Source organism: Rattus rattus, chromosome 2, assembly GCF_011064425.1.
Source record: "Rattus rattus isolate New Zealand chromosome 2, Rrattus_CSIRO_v1, whole genome shotgun sequence".
Taxonomy (NCBI): domain Eukaryota; kingdom Metazoa; phylum Chordata; class Mammalia; order Rodentia; family Muridae; genus Rattus; species Rattus rattus.
Genome location: NC_046155.1, coordinates 42691967 through 42713053, shown reverse-complemented (window position 1 = coordinate 42713053; position 21087 = coordinate 42691967). Strand labels below are relative to the sequence as shown.

The window sequence follows — 21087 nt, the reverse complement described above, 5'->3', positions numbered from 1 at the left end:
AGGAGTGAAGCATTCACATTTTGATCATCCGTCTTGAGTTTCATTTGTTCTAGGCATCTAGGGAAATTCAGGCATTTGGGCTAATAGCCACTTATCAATGAGTGCATACCATGTATGTCTTTCTGTGATTGGGTTAGCTCACTCAGGATGATATTTTCCAGTTCCAACCATTTGCCTACGAATTTCATAAAGTCGTTGTTTTTTATAGCTGAGTAATATTCCATTGTGTAGATGTACCACATTTTCTGTATCCATTCCTCTGTTGAAGGGCATCTGGGTTCTTTCCAGCTTCTGGCTATTATAAATAAGGCTGCGATGAACATAGTGGAGCACGTGTTTTTTTTATATGTTGGGGCATCTTTTGGGTATATACCCAAGAGAGGTATAGCTGGGTCCTCAGGTAGTTCAATGTCCAATTTTCTGAGGAACCTCCAGACTGATTTCCAGAATGGTTGTACCAGTCTGCAATCCCACCAACAATGGAGGAGTGTTCCTCTTTCTCCACATCCTCGCCAGCATCTGCTGTCACCTGAGTTTTTGATCTTGGCCATTCTCACTGGTGTGAGGTGAAATCTCAGGATTGTTTTGATTTGCATTTCCCTTATGACTAAAGATGTTGAACATTTCTTTAGGTGTTTCTCAGCCATTCCGCATTCCTCAGCTGTGAATTCTTTCTTTAGCTCTGAACCCCATTTTTTTTAATAGGGTTATTTGTCTCCCTCGGTCTAACTTTTGAGTTCTTTGTATATTTTGGATATAAGGCCTCTATCTGTTGTAGGATTGGTAAAAGATCTTTTCCCAATCTGTTGGTTGCCGTTTTGTCCTAACCACAGTGTCCTTTGCCTTACAGAAGCTTTGCAGTTTTATGAGATCCCATTTGTCGATTCTTGATCTTAGAGCATAAGCCATTGGTGTTTTGTTCAGGAATTTTTTTCCAGTGCCCATGTGTTCCAGATGCTTCTCTTTTTTTTCTTCTATTAGTTTGAGTGTGTCTGGTTTGATGTGGAGGTCCTTAATCCACTTGGACTTAAGCTTTGTACAGGGTGATAAGCATGGATCGATCTGCATTCTTCTACATGTTGACCTCCAGTTGAACCAGCACCATTTGCTGAAAATGCTATCTTTTTTCCATTGGATGGATTTGGCTCCTTTGTCAAAAATCAAGTGACCATAGGTGTGTGGGTTCATTTCTGGGTCTTCAATTCTGTTCCATTGGTCTATCTGTCTGTCTCTGTACCAATACCATGCAGTTTTTTATCACTATTGCTCTGTAATACTGCTTGAGTTCAGGATAGTGATTCCCCCTGAAGTCCTTTTATTGTTGAGGATAGTTTTAGCTATCCTGGGTTTTTTGTTATTCCAGATGAATTTGCAGATTGTTCTGTCTAACTCTTTGAAGAATTGGATTGGTATTTTGATGGGGATTGCATTGAATCTTTAGATAAACTTTTTGGTAAAATGGCCATTTTTACTATATTAATCCTGCCAATCCATGAGCATGGGAGATCTTCCACCTTCTGAGGTCTTCTTCAATTTCTTTCTTCAGTGTCTTGAAGTTCTTATTGTACAGATCTTTTACTTGCTTGGTTAAAGTCACACCGGTACTTTATATTATTTGGGTCTATTATGAAGGTGTCGTTTCCCTAATTTCTTTCTCGGCTTGTTTCTCTTTTGTGTAGAGGAAGGCTACTGATTTATTTGAGTTAATTTTATACCCAGCCACTTTGCTGAAGTTGTTAATCAGCTTTAGTAGTTCTCTGGTGGAACTTTTGGGATCACTTAAATATACTATCATATCATCTGCAAATAGTGATATTTTGACTTCTTCTTTTCCGATCTGTATCCCCTTGACCTCCTTTTGTTGTCTGATTGCACTGGCTAGAACTTCAAGAACTATATTGAATAAGTAGGGAGAGAGTGGGCAGCCTTGTCTAGTCCCTGATTTTAGTGGGATTGCTTCAAGTTTCTCTCCATTTAGTTTAATGTTAGCCACTGGTTTGCTGTATATGGCTTTTACTATGTTTTGGTATGTGCCTTGGTTTCCTATTCTTTCCTGGATTTTTTTCCTGAAGGGGTGTTGAATTTTGTCAAATGCTTTCTCAGCATCTAATGAAATGATCATGTGGTTTTGTTCTTTCAGTTTGTTTATATAATGGATCCGTTGATGGTTTTCCGTATATTAAACCATCCCTGCATGCCTGGGATGAAGCCTACTTGATCATGGTGGATGATTGTTTTGATGTGCTCTTGGATTCGGTTTTCCAGAATTTTGTTGAGTATTTTTGCGTCGATGTTCATAAGGGAAATTGGTCTGAAGTTCTCTTTCTTTGTTGGGTCTTTGTGTGGTTTAGGTATAAGAGTCATTGTGGCTTCATAGAAGGAATTCGGTAGTGTTCCATCTGTTTCAATTTTGTGGAATAGTTTGGATAATATTGGTATGAGGTCTTCTATGAAAATCTGATAGAATTCTGCACTAAACCCGTCTGGACCTGGGCTCTTTTTGGTTGGGAGACCTTTAATGACTTCTTCTATTTCCTTAGGAGTTATGGGGTTGTTTAACTGGTTTATCTGTTCCTGATTTAACTTCGGTACCTGGTATCTGTCTAGGAAGTTATCCATTTCCTGCAGATTTTCAAGTTTTGTTGAATATAGGCTTTTATAGTAAGATCTGATGATTTTTTGAATTTCCTCTGAATCTGTAGTTATGTCTCCCTTTTCATTTCTGATTTTGTTAATTTGGACACACTCTCTGTGTCCTCTCGTTAGTCTGGCTAGGGGTTTATCTATCTTGTTGATTTTCTCAAAGAACCAACTTTTGGTTCTGTTGATTCTTTCTATGGTCCTTTTTGTTTCTACTTGGTTGATTTCAGCTCTGAGTTTGATTATTTCCTGCCTTCTACTCCTCCTGGGTGTATTTGCTTCTTTTTTGTTCTAGAGCTTTTAGGTGTGCTGTCAAGCTGCTGACATATGCTCTTTCCTGTTTCTTTCTGCAGGCACTCAAGCGCTATGAGTTTTCCTCTTAGCACAGCTTTCATTGTGTCCCATAAGTTTGGGTATGTTGTACCTTCATTTTTCATTAAATTCTAAAAAGTTTTTAATTTCTTTCTTTATTTCTTCCTTGACCAGGTTATCATTGAGTAGAGCATTGTTCAATTTCCATATATATGTGGGCATTCTTCCTTATTGTTATTGAAGACCAGCTTTGGGCCGTGGTGGTCCGATACTTATGGGATTATTTCTATCTTTCTGTACCTGTTGAGGCCCGTTTTTGACCAATTATATGGTCAATTTTGGAGAAAAGTACCATGAGGAGCTGAGAAGAAGGTATATCCTTTTTGCTTTAGGGTAGAAACGTTCTATAAACATCTGTTAAGTCCATTTGGCTCATGACTTCTCTTAGTCTGTCTACGTCTCTGTTTAATTTCTGTTTCCATGATCTGTCCATTGATGAGAGTGGGGTGTTGAAATCTCCTACTATTATTGTGTGAGGTGCAATGTGTGTTTTGAGCTTTACTAAGGTTTCTTTTACGTATGTAGGTGCCCTTGTATTTGGGGCATAGATATTTAGGATTGAGAGTTCATCTTGGTGGATTTTTCCTTTGATGAATATAAAGTGTCCTTCCTTATCTTTTTTTTGATGACTTTTAGTTGAAAATTGATTTTATTTGATATTAGAATGGCTACTCCAGCTTGCTTCTTCCGACCATTTGCTTGGAAAGTTGTTTTCCAGCCTTTTACTCTGAGGTAGTGTCTGTCTTTGTCTCTGAGGTGTGTTTCCTGTAGGCAGCAGAATGCAGGGTCCTCGTTGCGTACCCAGTTTGCTAATCTATGTCTTTTTATTGGGGAGTTGAGGCCATTGATGTTGAGAGATATTAAGGAATAGTGATTATTGCTTCCTGTTATATTCATATTTGGATGTGAGGTTGTGTTTGTGTGCTTATCTTCTCTTTGTTTTGTTGCCAAGACGATTAGTTTCTTGCTTCTTCTAGGGTATAGCTTGCCTCCTTATGTTGGGCTTTACCATTTATTATCCTTTGTAGTGCTGGATTTGTAGAAAGATATTGTGTAAATTTGGTTTTGTCATGGAATATCTTGGTTTCTCCATCTATATTAATTGAGAGTTTTGCAGGATACAGTAGCCTGGGCTGGCATTTGTGTTCTCTTAGGGTCTGTATGACATCAGTCCAGGATCTTCTGGCCTTCATAGTTTCTGGCGAAAAGTCTGGTGTGATTCTGATAGGTCTGCCTTTATATGTTACTTGACCTTTTCCCTTACTGCTTTTAATATTCTTTCTTTATTTTTGTGCGTTTGGTGTTTTGACTATTATGTGACGGGAGGTGTTTCTTTTCTGGTCCAATCTATTTGGAGTTCTGTAGGCTTCTTGTATGCCTATGGGTATCTCTTTTTTTAGGTTAGGAAGTTTTCTTCTATGATTTTTGTTGAAGATATTTACTGGTCCTTTGAGCTGGGAGTCTTCACTCTCTTCTATACCTATTATCCTTAGGTTTGATCTTCTCATTGAGTCCTGGATTTCCTGTATGTTTTTGGACCAGTAGCTTTTTCCGTTTTACATTATCTTTGACAGTTGAGTCAATGATTCTGTGGAATCTTCTGCTCCTGAGATTCTCTCTTCCATCTCTTGTATTCTGTTGGTGAAGCTCGTATCTACAGCTCCTTGTCCCTTCTTTTGCTTTTCTATATCCAGGGTTGTTTCCATGTGTTCTTTCTTGATTGCTTCTATTTCCATTTTTAATTCCTTCAACTGTTTGATTGTTTTTCCTGAATTCTTTCAGGGATTTTTTTGATTCCTCTCTGTAGGCTTCTACTTGTTCTCTAAGGGAGTTCTTCACGTCTTTCTTGAAGTCCTCCAGCATCATGATCAAATATGATTTTGAAACTAGATCTTGCTTTTCTGGTGTGTTTGGATATTCCATGCTTGTTTTGGTGGGAGAATTGGGCTCCGATGATGCCATGTAGTCTTGGTTTCTGTTGTTTGTGTTCCTCAAGCTTGCCTCTCGCCATCAGATTATCTCTAGTGTTACTTTGTTCTGCTATTTCTGACAGTGGCTAGACTGTCCTATAAGCCTGTGTGTCAGGAGTGCTGTAGACCTGTTTTCCTGTTTTCTTTCAGCCAGTTATGGGGACAGAGTGTTCTGCTTTCGTGTGTGTAGTTTGCCCCTCTACAGGTCTTCAGCTGTTCCTGTGGGCCTGTGTCTTGAGTTCACCAGGCAGGTCACTCACTTGTCGCAGCAGAAAAGTTGGTCTTACCTGTGGTCCCGAGGCTCAAGTTCGCTCAAAGGGGTGCTGCCCACGGCTCTCTGCAGTGGCAGCAACCCGGGAAGATCTCTCGCGCCGCCTCTTCCGGGAGCCTCCGTGCACCGGGGTTCCAGATGGCCTCAGGTGTTTTCCTCTGGAATCAGTAATGTGTGCAGAGAGCAGTCTCTTCTGGTTTCGTAGGCGTGTCTGCCTCTCTGAAGGTTTAGCTCTCCCTCCCACGGGATTTGGGTGCAGAGAACTGTTTATCCGGTCTGTTTCCTTCAGGTTCCGGCGGTGTCAATCAGGCAGGGCTCCTGCCGCTCCTGGGCCCTCTCCCACGGGAGCCCAGAGGCCTTATACAGTTTCCTCTTGGGCCAGGGATGTGGGCAGGGGTGGGCAGTGTTGGTGGTCTCTTCTGCTCTGCAGCCTCAGGAGTGCCCACCTGACCAGGCGGTGAGGTCTCTCTCCCACGGATTTTGGGAGCAGAGAGCTGCTGCGGGCCGGGATCCGCGGGACAACAGTATTATTCTTAATTCTATTGTCCAGAGGTCATTGGATTCCTTACATTGACTAGCAGAATACATCTTTTCTAGGAAAAAAAAATTTTGGCAACAGAAAGAACATTATCTTTCTACTTGAAATCATAAACATTTATTATATGAATGTATATACTTAAATTCCTCTTTCTCTTTATGTAAACTTAAGATTGATATATATTTATTTTTAAAATTACTAAGTATGTTTCTACTTATTATTAAGCAAAAAAACTTAAATAGTATCTTTAAGGAAAAAATTATCATTTTGAATTTGAGACTGTTGTTTGGAAGCAGCTGTACCTATCAACAGAGAGTTCCACGCTGACTATAGTGTATAGACCAGGATTGTCTAGAATACACAGAAATCTGTTAGCATCAGTCTAAAGTGTCTATTGTGTTCTAGCTCAGAGGCCATGTTGTCCCTTTGTATGCAGGAAGAGACATTTATGCCTCCCACCTGACTTTGGCCATAATAGTCAACGTAGGACTGCATTTCCAAATGCCAAGAGTGCTGAGCACTAATTCCCATAGGGCAGGATTGGGCCAACCTGCTGTGTCAAGCTTGGGAGAACGTGAAGTAGCTTATCCTACAACTGTGATCTCTGCATATGTTCCTCCACCTCAGATTCTCTGCCCTCCAATTTCTGTGAGATAAAAAATGAATTGTTCATAGAAAAGATCCAAGATTAGAAAGGCAAGCATGTGAAGAAATAACAAAGATAAATTAACAATAGAGAGGCAAGGACATTGAAACAGTTACCAATGAAGAGAGGCACACAGAGAGAAGCAAGTCAGCTCCAACAGGAGGAAAAGTGGAAAAGTGAGGGAATGAGCATGAGACAAAGAAAGGTGCTGAATCAGACAGGAAGAGAGCAAGAGGACATAAAAGAAAGGTGGAGAAGAACACCACTAGAAATAGACAAAGGAGCATGAGAGAAAACAGAGAAGGAACACATGAAAAGCTGTCCTTAGAGAAAGGGGTTGGTTAGAATGGTATCTAAGGAATTGAGAAAGACACAAACAAAATAGATCAAAAGACTCATGGTGATAGGATAGACACAGGATCAGAGAGACTATGATGGAGAGAGGGGGGAGAGAGAGGGAGAGAGAGGGGGAGAAGTCATTAAGCTATTCTGGAAAAATCTAGGCCACAGAACAAGTTCTAGATGATTCCATCTCAGAGAGATAATCCATAAATTACTAAGCTCATGTTATCTAAATTCTGGAAAGGAGATGCTCAAAGAGATAGGGTGCCTTTTTAAATACACCCACACAGGCATAATTTTCCAACAATCTGGAAGATACAGAGGTGGCTGGAAAATACCTGCTGAACCTGGAGGACCCAAAATTTATTCTTTCTACAAGAAATGCAGGGAGCAAGATGGAGTTGAGATTGAGGGAATAGTCAACCAATAACTGACCCAACTTTTGATCCATCCCATGGGCAAGCACCAATCCCTGACACTATTGATGACACTCTATTATGCAGACAGGAGCCTAGAATAACTGTCCTCTGAGAGGCTCCATCTAGCAGCTGACTGAAATAGATACAGACATCCATAGTCAAATATTAGGCAGAGCTCAGGGACTCTTATAGAAGAGTTTGGGAAAGGATTAATGGCAATGGAGGAGCTAGGAACACCGCAGGAAGACCAACAGAGTCAACTAACCTGGACTCTTTGGTGAATCTCAGAATCTGAAACACCAACCATACATGCGATAGACCTAATTCACACACACATACACACACACACACACACACACACACACACCACACTACACACATACACACACACACCACAGTACACACACACACCACAGTACACACACACACCACAGTACACACACGCACACGCACACACACATGCACAGGCACATGCACATGTGCTTACACAGATCTGCAGTTCTGTCTTTCTGTGGCTTGCTCAAAAACTGGGGTCGGGGCTGTCCCTAAAACTGTTGCTGTTGATCTGTTCCCCTACCTAGGCTGCCTTGTCTGGCCTCAGCAGGAGAGGATGTGCCTAGCCCTGCAGAGACTTGATGTCCAGGGTAGGCAGATACCCAGTGGAAGCCTCTGCCCTCTCAGAGGAGAAGAATGGGGAAGGATGGGTAAAGGGACTATGTGGTGTTAGTGGGGGATCTCGAGAAGGAGGGAGTCATTGGGATATAAAATGATTAAATAAATAAATAAGTGAAGGAAAGAGACGTTCCTTCATATATGCAGCACACACAGATCCATGCCTAAGTAAATGAACAGATAAAACTAAACCGACAAGTGCGGAAATCGAAATGTGTTACTTACAATGCCTTTTGTCCTGAGTATCTATTTCATGATGTCTTTGCCAACATCTAAGGTTAAGATAAGGGAACGGGGAGTGAGTAGGTCACCAGGAGCCCAAACAGGAAGTGTGGGTGCTCTCGTACCTGGACAGTGATGAGACAGGAGGTGGGGGGCGGGAACAGCTGGAGTTGCTTAAGCGAGTAGGGATAAAAGATCCTGCTGGAGTGTTCACTGAAGTCAACAGTGGTTAGACCAGAACCATGGAATTCGGTGTCTTGCTCCTCCTCACTCTCACAGTGGGCTTCTTGCTATTCTTAGTCAGCCAAAGTCAGCCAAAGACCCATGGCCACTTGCCACCAGGACCTCGTCCCCTGCCCTTCTTGGGGAACCTCTTACAGACGAACAGAAGAGGCTTTCTGAATTCTTTCATCCAGGTGAGACATGCACAGGACTTGAGCCCTGTGGGCTTAGCCTGTGTTGGCTCTTGGAGGTCACTCAGCAGGAAGAGCAAGGGACTCCTTACAGACTTCAGATTCAGTTGGGAAAGTCTCTGAGTGAAAGGTAACATGCTGTCTTGTGATGACGGTGCTCAGATAGACAGGAAAGTCTTCCTGTGTTGGAACTGTTTGGGGCACTGTGCTTGTAGTGCAAGAGGTATGAAGGTATTGAGGTGTAAGCATGTAATTTCACTCCTTGGGTCTTGTCTTTTCTAGAAGAGAAAGAAAAATGTCAGAAGCATCAACTATACATTTTGCTCCTGCCAACAAAAGAGATTAGCCTGAGGTGTTCCAGGACAAAGAGGAGAAGATGAGAGGCAGGAGGTGAGAAGAATAGATAGATAGGGCTAATCAGTTATAAACACCATGCACGACACATGACAAGGACACTGGCACCATCTTTACCAGTCTCTGTATTGTTGCTTCACAAATGGTATTTCATGTTAAATTATAACTTGTTCATTAATATTCAATGAAAATCCATGACCCCATGTCCCATTGAGAGAGATGATATGGTGGCAGCTATCCCGATTTCCTGCCCTCATTTGATTTGTAACAGAACAGCCACCTGTATTCAGTGGCATAGCCATTCATATTTATTTAGCTTTTGAGACAACATTGCCCTACTTTGCTCAGGCTAATCACAAACTTGTGATTCTCTTTCAAGTTTCATATGTATTGATTATCTGATCTGTAGGTTGTTATTTCACTGTTTCATAAGGTACAGTGTTGTGACCCCACCTAAAATCATAAACACATCAAACATCTAGAGCTTTTTCAAAGAATTATTTCCTAAACAACATGAGGCCTGACCATTTCCATTTCCTAATTTCTATTAGCTTCATGGACATCTAGACTGAGATAAAAGGTTACAAGAGGATGAGGGTAAGCTGTTCGCAAACATGCACCATTTTATTCAGACTTTCAGCCCTGGAAGGTTTTGATATTCCTGGGACCAATTCCCTGGAGATGCCCGGAGATGGTTGAACTGACAGGTAGTTTCTCAACAGTTTGTATTGTAGACATGATTGACAGTCATGACTACAACCAGGGGTCATCCAATTCTCCTCTGAGTACCTCAGAGGGTGGGTCAGGGACATTCCTCTGACTGTTTTCAGGAGGTATTTATCAGGTTGAAGCTGGGTCACAGGAAGGATGATTTCTAGATGAGATGCCAGGAACTGCTGACCAAACTGAAGGGCATGATCATGGGTCTATATCTACTTTGTATCTGTATTCATATCTATAAATAGATCCATATCTATTTATTTTGTTTTGAGATAAGACCTTACGTAAGCCAGGCAGGCCTCCAAGTGGATATAAACCCAAACATAACTACTCACTCTCTGACCTCTACTTCCTCAAGGCTGAGTTCATAGTCATATGTTTTGAGTCCTATCCAAACTCTACATTTCTGAGGCACTGATTAAAACATGCAACCAACAGTGTAGATCTGCTGGGTGGTAAAATAACCCTTCAACTCTTACGCCATCAGAAGGGGAAGGGTAGCCAGGGGACAAGATGCCTATTTATCCATCTGTATCTAAGTATTTTTAAAAGTTTAACAACAATGTCTGTGCTAGCTAGCCACAATCCTGGTGCTCTTGTGGTTTGCCAGCTTCAAGAAAAATATGGAGATGTGTTCACAGTACACCTGGGAACAAGGCCCGTGGTCATGTTGTGTGGGACAGACACCATAAGAGAGGCTCTGGTGGACCAAGCTGAAGCCTTCTCTGGTCGGGGAACAGTTGCTGTGCTCCATCCAGTTGTACAGGGATATGGTAAGATATGGGACAGTAGGGAGAGGAGGATGTGGCCCAGGTAGGTGAGTCTGAGAGGTGGGACCCAAGCTGTGGGGAAGGACTCTGAATTTTCTGAACTTCCAATGTAACCCACCTACTCATGTTTCCCCTATTTTCTTAGGTGTGATCTTTGCCACTGGGGAACGTTGGAAGATCCTTCGGCGATTCTCTCTGGTCACCATGAAAGAATTCGGAATGGGAAAGCGGAGTGTAGAGGAGAGAATAAAGGAGGAGGCCCAGTGTTTGGTGGAGGAACTGAAGAAATACAAGGGTGAGTCTTGGAGAATGGGCATTAAGAAGATATAAGGGCACAATCAAAGAAAGACACACAAGGGTAGAGAAAGATAGTAGAGACAGAAAAGAAATGAGGGGTTGAAACTCGGGCATGGGCAAAAGTGGGGAGAGAGAAATACAGAGACAGTAAAAGAAAAGTGAGGTTTATATTTTTCTTGCCTCCTCTTCCTCCAGGAGCCCCCCTGAACCCCACCTTCCTCTTCCAGTGCATCGCAGCAAACACCATCTGCTCCATTGTCTTTGGAGAGCGCTTTGACTACAAAGACCACCAATTCCTGCATCTGCTGGATCTAGTCTATAAGACATCTGTCCTTATGGGCTCCTTGTCCAGCCAGGTCAGTTGGTGGGAAGAGAGGAGCATCCAGGGCAGAGAAAACAAGAGAATGCTTTGTGGATGAAGAAGGGTGGTCTTAGGGCTAGACAAAGACAAAGACAGCACAGAGAAATAAGGAGACTGAGACCTGGAGTCAGGAAGGGGACATGTTTAACAGGTTAGAGAGATCTGAATATACAGAACCATTCATACATGAAGAAAAAATGATGTGTTATGAAGATGTAGCTCAGAAGACAGAATGCTATGTTTTCATGCAGGATGCCCTGGGTTCCTCCAGAACACTGTATATCATGGGTTTGATGGTACACAAAACATGAAATTCCAGCGTTTGGGTGGTGGAGTCTAGGGGATCAGCAATTCAGGGTGATCCCTGGCTACATATTGAGTTTATGGCCAGTCTTGCCTACATGAGATCCTGTTACATATACACCCACAAGTCACAAATTAAAACAAAGACAATTCAGAAGAGGCTTCGGAAGAACAGAGGAAAGGGCGAGAGAGATACAGAGCATGCAAGACAAAGGGTAGAGACTACAGTTCAAAATCATGCATACGTATGCTGTGTGTGTGTGTGTGTGTGTGTGTGTGTGTGTGTGTGTGTGTGTGTGTGTGTGTGTGTGTTGTGGGGAGGCTTCTTCATGAAATATGAGTACCTGGGAGCACTGCCCTCTTCCTGTGACCTGAAAACTCCAGGTGATCCCCTGAGTCTCTCTTTCTTATAGATGTTTGAGCTTTTCTCTGGCTTCCTGAAATACTTTCCTGGTGCCCACAAACAAATCTTCAAAAACCTACACAAAATGCTCGACTACATTGGCCATATTGTGGAAAAGCACAGGACAACCTTGGACCCCAGTGCTCCACGAGATTTCATCGATACTTACCTTCTGCGCATGGAGAAGGTGAGTCCTATATGGATGAGAGAGGGGTTGGGTTAAGAGTGAAGGATGGGGATGGTGTCAGAGAAAAAGAGGGAGCAGAGTATGATGAGGAGATGTAGAAAAAGAGCGGAGAAGATGTAGAACGTCTGGAGGAGAAGAAAAAGGGGGCAGAAAATGACATAGGGAAAGAGAACCAGTGTAACTGGGGAAGAAACAGAGCAAAGAATCAAAAGCATAAAAGACCACAGATTCTGGAGAGATGGCTCATGGTTTAGAAGAAACTGTCCAATATGGCAGATGACTGGAGTTCCTTTCCCAGAACCTATTTTAGGCTTCTCATAATCATATGTAACTCCAGCTACATGGACTCTAACACTGTTTCCTAGCTTTTCTGGCAACACACACACACACACACACACACACACACACACACAGATGCACACACTGCAGACACCCACAGTCATATACACATAAATATACATAAAATAAATCCTTTTTTAAAAAGAGCTGGAAATGACCAAAGAGACAGAAAAGTGAGATTCTAAAGAGCAGAGAAATCTGGGGAAGACTAAAGAAAAAGGGGATAAAAGACAATGAGACGAGTGGTGTGAACTGCTGAGGGGACAGGTGCCCAGTAGTCCAGATAGTGTGAGACACATGGATTGTGACTAGAAAGGCACATGCATCTCACTGCAAGGATCCAGTCATCCCTGACCCTTCCTTCTCTCTCCCATCTGGAACCAGGAGAAGTCCAACCATCACACAGAGTTCAATCACCAGAACCTTGTGATCTCTGTGCTCTCTCTCTTCTTTGCTGGCACCGAGACCACCAGCACCACGCTCCGTTGCACCTTCCTGATCATGCTCAAGTACCCCCACATTGCAGGTGTGCCACGGGTGAACAGTTGGGGATCTTCAACTTCCTTTGGCTACAGGGGCTTGTGTGGATAAGAGACATGGGCTTACATCTGGAGCTCTGAAGGTCTTGTTTGGTTTCCTCTAAACAAAGGCAGTGCTGTTGTGTGTGAATGAGCAATTGGCTGATCTGTATTTTGTTGTCTCCTCCTATAACTTAAAGGTTGATTCAACCATCCTTCCCTCTTTCTGTTTTTCTGTCTTTACATCTATCCATCTATCCATCTATCCATCTATCCATCCATCCAACCTTCCTTCCCTCCTTCTCTTTTTGTATTTGCAACCATCCATCAATCCAACCATCCTGCATTACTTCTATCTTTTTGTCTTTAAGTCCATTCATCCATCCATCCATTTATCCACCCATCCATCCATCTATCCTGTCCTTCCTTCTTTCCTTCTGTCTTTTATCCATCCATTCACTCATCTTTCTATCCATCTACCTCTTCATCCATTCACCCCCACTGTTCACTAACCCAGACACCTATTCTCCATATGTACTCTTATCCATTTTTGCACTGATCCATCTATAAGCCTATTCACCCACTCATATAGGCACCTGCTCATTTATATCCATAGATTATTAATACTTGAATCACCACCCATCTTCTCTATATCCACAGATGATTAATCCTTATTTTGTTCACCTCTGATTCACATAAGGACATATCATTCATTCATTCATTTGGATTAATCAACTCATGAGTTTTGTACTTTGATCAGGAATATTTGAGTGGGCTATTGTTATTGATTCATTGGTCCAATGAAATATAAATCTTTTCATTGTCTAACGCTTCCAACTGACCTTTGAATTCACCCTTTGTGTGTCCACTGATTCCTCCATGTATCCATTTACTCACTCATTTAGCTATGATTTATTTATCATTCAATACAACTATTACTTCCTATATTAATCTTTATTAAATTTAACATTCAATTTATCATTGATTAGTTGTGTTGACTAATTTTTGTGTTTATGAATCAATTATTAATTTCAATCAATTACTATAATGAATAATAAGTGGAAGATACATATCTTATTTCCATCATTCATCAATTTTTCCTTTTGTAAAATGACTCATCCACTTTTTGGTTGGCTTCCGGACAAACATTTTAAATTTTTAAAAAAGATTTGAAGTTATTTTGAGTATGCCTCACAAATGTCATATGTAGATATAAGAGGAGAACTTTGTGTATTCTGTTCTCTTCTTCTACCTGCACATGGGCTCTGGGTGTGAAAGTCAGAATGCCAGGCTTACAAGTCAAATGCATTTATTAGTTGATCTATTTCCTCAGCTAAAATATTCATATTTCATATGCTGTTATGTGTACAGTAATTTACTTCCCTCTTATTTCTGAGGACATAGCATCAGATTATTGGCCTAGATGTTAAAATTTATTTTTAATTTAATGTGCATTGTTGTTTTGGCTACACATATGTCTGTGTGAGGGTGTCAGATAACAGGGACTTGGAATTACAGAGAATGTGAGCTGAAATGAGTACTAGGAATTGAATCTGGTTGTCCCCTCAATGATCAGCCAGTGCTTTTAAAAAAACTGAGTCATCTTTTCAGACCCCTGGATTTTAACTATGAATTTCCTGCAAAGAAGAGAGAGAGAGAGAGAGAGAGAGAGAGAGAGAGAGAGAGAGAGAGAGAGAGAGAGAAAACAGACCTGTGTGTGCAGGAATACAATTGATAACATTCATTCATTCATTACATTCTTGCCATTTTTTCCTCCAGCCTCACTCTGGATTGACAGTTGAAATGGCCCTTTGCTGAAAGTTTTCCTTTTCTCTCTTTTGCAAGCAAAGCTGTAACTTATTAAGAAGAGACTCTAGCATGTTCTACACATGAATGGAGAGAAAGGTCCTTGATAGAAGCACAAGTGTGTGCATCCAAGAAATCTTGTGTGTTTCTCAGCAGAAACTCTTAACTGTTCCTGGGTTATTGGATCCCAGAAAACAAGGTGCTATGCATTCCCTCTGAGAAAGGGGCACTGTCTATTGTCTCCCCTTTCTATGCAGAGAAAGTCCAAAAGGAGATTGATCAGGTGATTGGCTCACACCGGCTACCAACCCCTGATGATCGTACCAAAATGCCATATACTGATGCAGTCATCCATGAGATTCAGAGATTTGCAGATCTGACTCCGATTGGTCTACCACACAGAGTCACCAAAGACACCGCGTTCCGAGGGTACCTGCTTCCCAAGGTTAGACCAGCTGCGATTCCTCATCGCTACTCCATGGGCATACTCCACTATCCCAATCACCAACCTCATCCAGTCTGCGGTTTTCCAACACTGTGTTTCTTAGGGACTGACTGTTTTACATATGGGAGTCAGGATATGTTGACCTCTTTATATTTCATAACCTCTCCTAGAACACTGAGGTGTACCCCATCCTGAGTTCAGCTCTCCATGACCCACGGTACTTTGAACAACCAGACACTTTCAATCCTGAACACTTCCTGGATGCCAATGGGGCACTGAAGAAGAGTGAAGCTTTTCTGCCCTTCTCCACAGGTGAGACAAACCTGTGATTACTTTTCCAGACACTAGAGGGCAGACCCACCCACCAGGATACAAACCAATAAACTTCGAGTCTACTGAATCTGTCCCAGCCCTTGCCTGAACCATCCTATCTATCCTGGAAATAAAGCCGCAGGAGGGGATACTTGAACTAAAGAATCCTGGTCAGGAGGACTTTGGAATAGTATTTAAAAGCCTCTAAACCTGAGAAAATTCATCTCCTTAAGAAACAACAGCAAAAACAACCAACATCATTTATGAACACTGCCATGAGGTTGGTTGGGCCTTGACAGCTGAGGAGGTATTGACTTTATTTGTGAGCACTGGGGAGATGATGCATGTCTTGACACATTTGTCCCTAATTGCATTAAATATTCCGTGGCTTATTCAATTGCAAGAGAAATCATAACCATCTATGTGAGCAAAGAACCCATTCATAATAGTCAATATCCTGAGCTAGAAAAAGTTCATAGTTATAGCAGGCAGTAGTTTTGGTCAGAGGTGACTCATTCTGAGTAGAGGATGTGGCTATAACCTGACTCATGCCAGTTCCACTCTTCTCTTACTTGGCCATGCTGTGGTAGTTGGCAGCCTGGGATTGGTTTGCAGCTATGCTTGGCTGTGATTCAGTTATTTGCTAAGCAGAATAGTTACATGCTGGTGCAATATAACCTCAATACAGTTTGCAGTTCACCACCAATAAAGTTAGGTTATTTTTCGTTATGTATATGGGCAGCCTTGTGCCAAATTGAATTCATTTTAACAAAGTTTAGCCATGTAAAACTCTATCTAGAAAGATTACTTATCTTTGGAGATAAAGGAAAGTCCAAGAAAGAACTCCTCAGACCTTTTTGTTCTGTGGTAATGATTAAACCTGGGATTTTCAAATGTTAGGCAGGGACTCTTAACACTGATGACACCCTCAGCCCCTCACTGGGGGATTTTAGAGAGGGTTTCTACCACTGAGCCACTTTCCAGGCCCTCATTGGGGGATAATAGGCAGGGGCTCTATCACTGAGTCACACACATTCCCTCACTGAAGGATTCTTGGCAGGGTATCCAGCCCTGAGCCACACCTGAAGACCCTGTCTAGAGTTGAGTGTCTTAGAGGGTTCAGTGACTCAGGGCTCAGCTCTCCCCTGAAATATCGAAATGTACTGGCTTTCTTCCTTATTTAATCTGTATTCAGTGTGGAGACCAGTAGTTGGAAAAAAGTGAATGTCTCCATTCCATAGTTTTAAATTTAAAGGGAGACAGGAATGGAGATAAATAAGGCTAGAGATGGAGAGTAGATGATAGAGAAAGAACGGAATTGCAACAGGAGGCACAGGGAGATGGGACATGACGTACAAGTCAATGTTAAGTGTCAATGTGAGAACATAGAATTAGCTGAGAAAAGAGTTTCAGTTGAGGAATTGCCTACATTAGCATGGTCTGTTCCTTGATTGTTAACTGATATGAGAAGACCCAGCCCATTGTGGGTGGCATTAATCTTTGTTTGAGGCCCTGAAAGAAAGGTGAGATCTAAGCTGAGGTCCAAGCAAGTAGGCAGCATACTCTGGACTGTGGATGTGGGCATGACCAGCTCTCCCCAGCTCTTGTTTTATTGACTTCTCTGGCATGACAGTCAGTCATCTGGAATTGTAAGTCAGAGAGAGTCCCATTCCTCATCCATGTAGATTTTCTTGGGATATTTGTCACCACAACAGAAATGAAAGCAGGACACAAGACGACCATGGCAGGAAGAGGCATTTTGGGATACACAGTGGAGTGAGACAGCAGAAGAAGAAAGATGGAAGGGTCTAATAAGGAGGTGAGGGTGAAAGAACAAGGGGAGGGGTATAATGGAAAATGAAGAGAGGAAAAGGTAAGAAATGAGATCAACAAGACATAAAGGGGAGGGTGCTACACAAGCACATCATAAGGAAAGAATAGGAGGGAAGAGAGGGAAGAGAGGGAGGGAAGATGGGGAGAGACAGAGAGAGAGGGGAGAGGGAAGAGGGAGTGAGAAGGGGAAAAAGAGAGGATAGGCAGGGGAGAGAAAGGATAGAGTTGAAAAGGTAGAGAAAGAGAAGGGAACAAAAGAAGAGGGAGAGAGAGAGAGAGAGTGTGTGTGTGTGTGTGTGTGTGTGAGAGAGAGAGAGAGAGAGAGAGAGGAGAAAAGGGAAGGAGACGGAAGAAGGAAGGGGAGGAGCAGGAAGAGAGAGGATGCTTAGGGGAGGGGAAAGAGAGGAAGGGCAGGAAGAGAGAGAAATAAAAGGGAGTTTAGACAAAAATAAGCAAAAAAAGAAAAAAAGTGAAAGAAAAATAATGTCTGGTGGGTAAGAAGATACATGTTGACTGCCCTGGCCCACAAGACAAATCAATGAAACCCAAAAGCATTTGAGCCAAAGAACCATGGAAGATGTCCAAATCAGCAGCTCCAGGCCTGGGGACATCCTACTGAGAGAGAGGGGGGTAAGTCATTAAGCTCTTCTGGAAAATTCTGGGTCACAAAACCAGTTGTAAGAGAACCATCTCAGAGAGCTACTCCATAAATAACTAAGCTTATCTCACCTAAATTATTTAAAGGACATGTCCAAAGGGATGGGGTGCTTTCAATAAATACGCCCACATGGGCACAATTTCCCAACAACAGGCACAGGGATTGTTGAGAAATCCCTCCTGCACTTGGAGGTCCTGGGGGAGGGGTGTGTATCATTGAGGTACAGGGCAGGCTATGGTGTCTGCATATGAGTTTTCAGGCTCCCTTTGCTCTGTAGTGCTCCATGCCTGAGGTTCTGACCAGCAAGGGCTCCTTATACCTCTGAGAACCTGGTGGGTGCCACAGAACCCTTAACACAAGTACCGGCTCTCTCTCAATCATCTGAACTATTTGGATAGGCACTTGTTGAAACTCATCAATCTAGGGTTGATACCAGAAAGGGGGTGAAAGACATTCAGAAACAACTTCTACACACCCACATAAACACACTACGAGAATAGCTTTTCTTCCTTCTTTTCTTTCTCCTCACTGTCCTGTATTCTTCCCCCTTAATCTTCCTCCCATTTTCCTCTCACCCTCTCTTCTTTCTTCCTCTTCCTCCTCCTCCCCTTCCTTCTTTTCCTTAGTTCTTTTTTACAATTGCAAGGGTTGGTCCTTGCTACACAGCCCAGGCAGTTTTGAAGCCATAATCCATCTCCATCAACTTTCCTACATGTTAGAATTATAGGCAGCCACGACTGTGTCTGGTTCATATAGAATTATTAATACCAGCCAGATGTCAGTTAAAGACCCATTACAAACATTAACTTTGTGCATATAATAACTTTACAAGGTGCCCACAATCATCCTCATGAGAGAAATGAAAAATCCTAAAGATATCATGTTAGAAAATGTTCACACCCACCCACCTATCCACCCTCAACTCCAAGTTGTTCCCAACTACCTCTGGGGCAAGAGATGCTTTGGAAATCCAAATCTCACAAGTGAATGCCAGCTAGCTACCAAATATTTAGCATGGCTTTTTGAGGTTTGGAGGGTTTCCTTGTAATCTCTTAGCATTGTGTGTTAAGGGACAAACTCACACTTTTTATCTCAATGATGAAGATTGTTTGGGATTAGAGATGAAACAGTACAAAGGCTGTATACTGCAATGAGGCTCACATGACTTGTCCTTTGTGCCCACAGGAAAGCGTATGTGTCTTGGAGAAAGCATTGCCCGAAATGAATTGTTCATTTTCTTCACTGTCATCCTGCAGAACTTCACTTTGGCAAGCCCTGTGGCTCCTGAGGACATTGACCTCACTCCCATTAACAGTGGTGTAGGCAAAATACCAATACCATACCAGATAAACTTCCTGTCCCGCTGCATGGGTTGAGAGAGAAGAGTCAATGGAATGATGCGTCCCCAGCACCCTACCCTATGAATGGAATAGTAAAACCTAATGAAGTGGCTTTCTTGTTACATAGACAGAGAGACTTCTGGAGGCCACAGCTTGTTGTGAGATACCTCTCTCATGCTTGTTCACAGCCATAGTCCCTACTTGTTAGGAATCTAGACTCCAGGATCTGTGGGAACAGACCAGAGATGGTTTCTCTTGAGTTGGCTCCATCCTAATCCCATGTGGTGTGTTGGGGGGTCATGTTTGAGGACCCCCTTGGTAGATGAGTAACAGACCCTATGATGGCATCACAGTGCTAGTGAGTAGTGGGGAACAAGATTATGCTGTGAGTCTAGAAGAGCAACCCCTCTCCTGCTTGTGTTTAGATTCAGATGAAATTCATATAATGAAGCTGACAAAATTTTTTAATTTTGCATTCTGGCCAGAGGCTCATGTAGTTCGACTGACCTCAAAATCTTATATACATCCAAAGATGTCTTGAAATCTCGATCTCCTGACCAGTGCTGGCATCACAGGCACATGGACATATACCCAGATTTTAAAGTGACTATATCATAATGTTTATATTTTAATCTCCTTTAACTTATTTGCAATATGTACAACTTCACTATCTAATTCCAGGTATCTTGTCACACTTAACCAACACCACCAAAAGTCCCAACCTATTCAAAGATCAGTCCCTCATCCCCTCTCTCCATAACCTACCCTGCACTCAACACCCACCGTGCCACTTTTGTCTGACTTTTGTGTCAATGGACTGTCCTGACTTGTGTGTCTCATAGAAAAACAACGATGTGATCTTTAATGCAGGCTGACTTTTACACCACACCAAACTTCTCAGGTCCCTGTACTGTGCAGGCCACAGTCACACACCTTCACAAATCTTCCCCATTCTCTTTCTTAGAGTCTTAACCCTGAATCTTCTTTCTAGACAAGGACATCCTCAGCCCTCTGTCCCTGAGCTGTGGGACTCTACTTAGATTCTCGAACATCCCCCTGTAAGTCCTCCATGAATTTCATAAATACACAAACCTTCCTCACCAATCAAGAAAGGATCCCTGGTATGATTTTGTTTGAATTTGGTTTGCTTGTTTGTAAAGACAGGATCTCACTATCTGCCCCTGGAGGGTCTGGAGCTCACTGAATTCTATCTGCCTCAGCCTCCTGACTTCTGAGATTAAACGTTTGTACTGCCACACCTTGGTCAAATACTATTGGGTTGGTTTATTTTCTGTGTTTGTTTGTTGTAGTGTGTTGTGTGGTGTGTGTGTGTGTGTGTGTGTGTGTGTGTGTGTGTGTGTGTGTTGGTGTTTGCCTATATCTATATCCCTGCCTCACGTGAGAGTCCGGTGCCTGTGGAGGACAGAAGATGGCATCTGATCCTTTGGGATGGAGTTACTAATGGTTGTGACTTCTGCATGTCCTTGCTGGGCATTGAACCCAGGTCTTCTAGAAGAGCAGCCATTGCCCTTAATCACTGAAAAATCTCCAAAAGTTCTTTTGTTGAGAACGTTTCCACTACATCCACAATGGGTGAAAGAAGGAACAACCTACTGTCCTGCTCACTGCTGTACTGTGAGCACTTGGAATAATAGGTGGCTGATGCCACGGAGTCAAAACATCTGCCAAGGAAGGAATAAGTAAATGCATAAATAATGTGAGGAAACCAGCCACTCTTTCAACTCACACATTGTGTGGCCAGACCTATTTAACCTTCTTGTGATCCCCAGAATTAATCCTTGTCCCCAAAGGGTTTACATTTATTCCAGTTCTGCAATCGATCTGCTCTTGATCACTTTTGCTGCCTTGACACTTTCTGACAGAGGTGGCTTGGAGCCACACTTTTATTGGGGTCATCTGAAACTCTCACCCTCCA

General features: G+C 42.4%; 2 protein-coding genes across 4 annotated transcripts in view; both read left to right on the top strand.

The window, feature by feature from the left end:
• The window catches only part of Hpse2 (heparanase 2 (inactive)), a 1004606-nt gene that overhangs the window by 174027 nt on the left and 809492 nt on the right, over positions 1-21087 (top strand). The gene's annotated exons all lie outside the window — the stretch shown is intronic.
• Positions 8335-19187, top strand: LOC116891190 (cytochrome P450 2B12). Its single transcript, XM_032892010.1, has 9 exons — positions 8335-8508; positions 10190-10352; positions 10495-10644; positions 10842-11002; positions 11724-11900; positions 12624-12765; positions 14821-15008; positions 15179-15320; positions 18997-19187. Exons 1-9 carry the CDS (start codon positions 8335-8337, stop codon positions 19185-19187), a joined length of 1488 nt encoding a protein of 495 aa, XP_032747901.1.

Coding starts and splice junctions, on each gene's coding strand:
- LOC116891190 (XM_032892010.1), top strand. CDS start 8,335: ATGGAATTCGGTGTCTTGCTCCTCCTCACTCTCACAGTGGGCTTCTTG. Junction 12,766..14,820: donor CAAGTACCCCCACATTGCAG/GTGTGCCACGGG, acceptor CTTTCTATGCAG/AGAAAGTCCAAAAGGAGATT. Junction 15,009..15,178: donor GAGGGTACCTGCTTCCCAAG/GTTAGACCAGCT, acceptor AACCTCTCCTAG/AACACTGAGGTGTACCCCAT.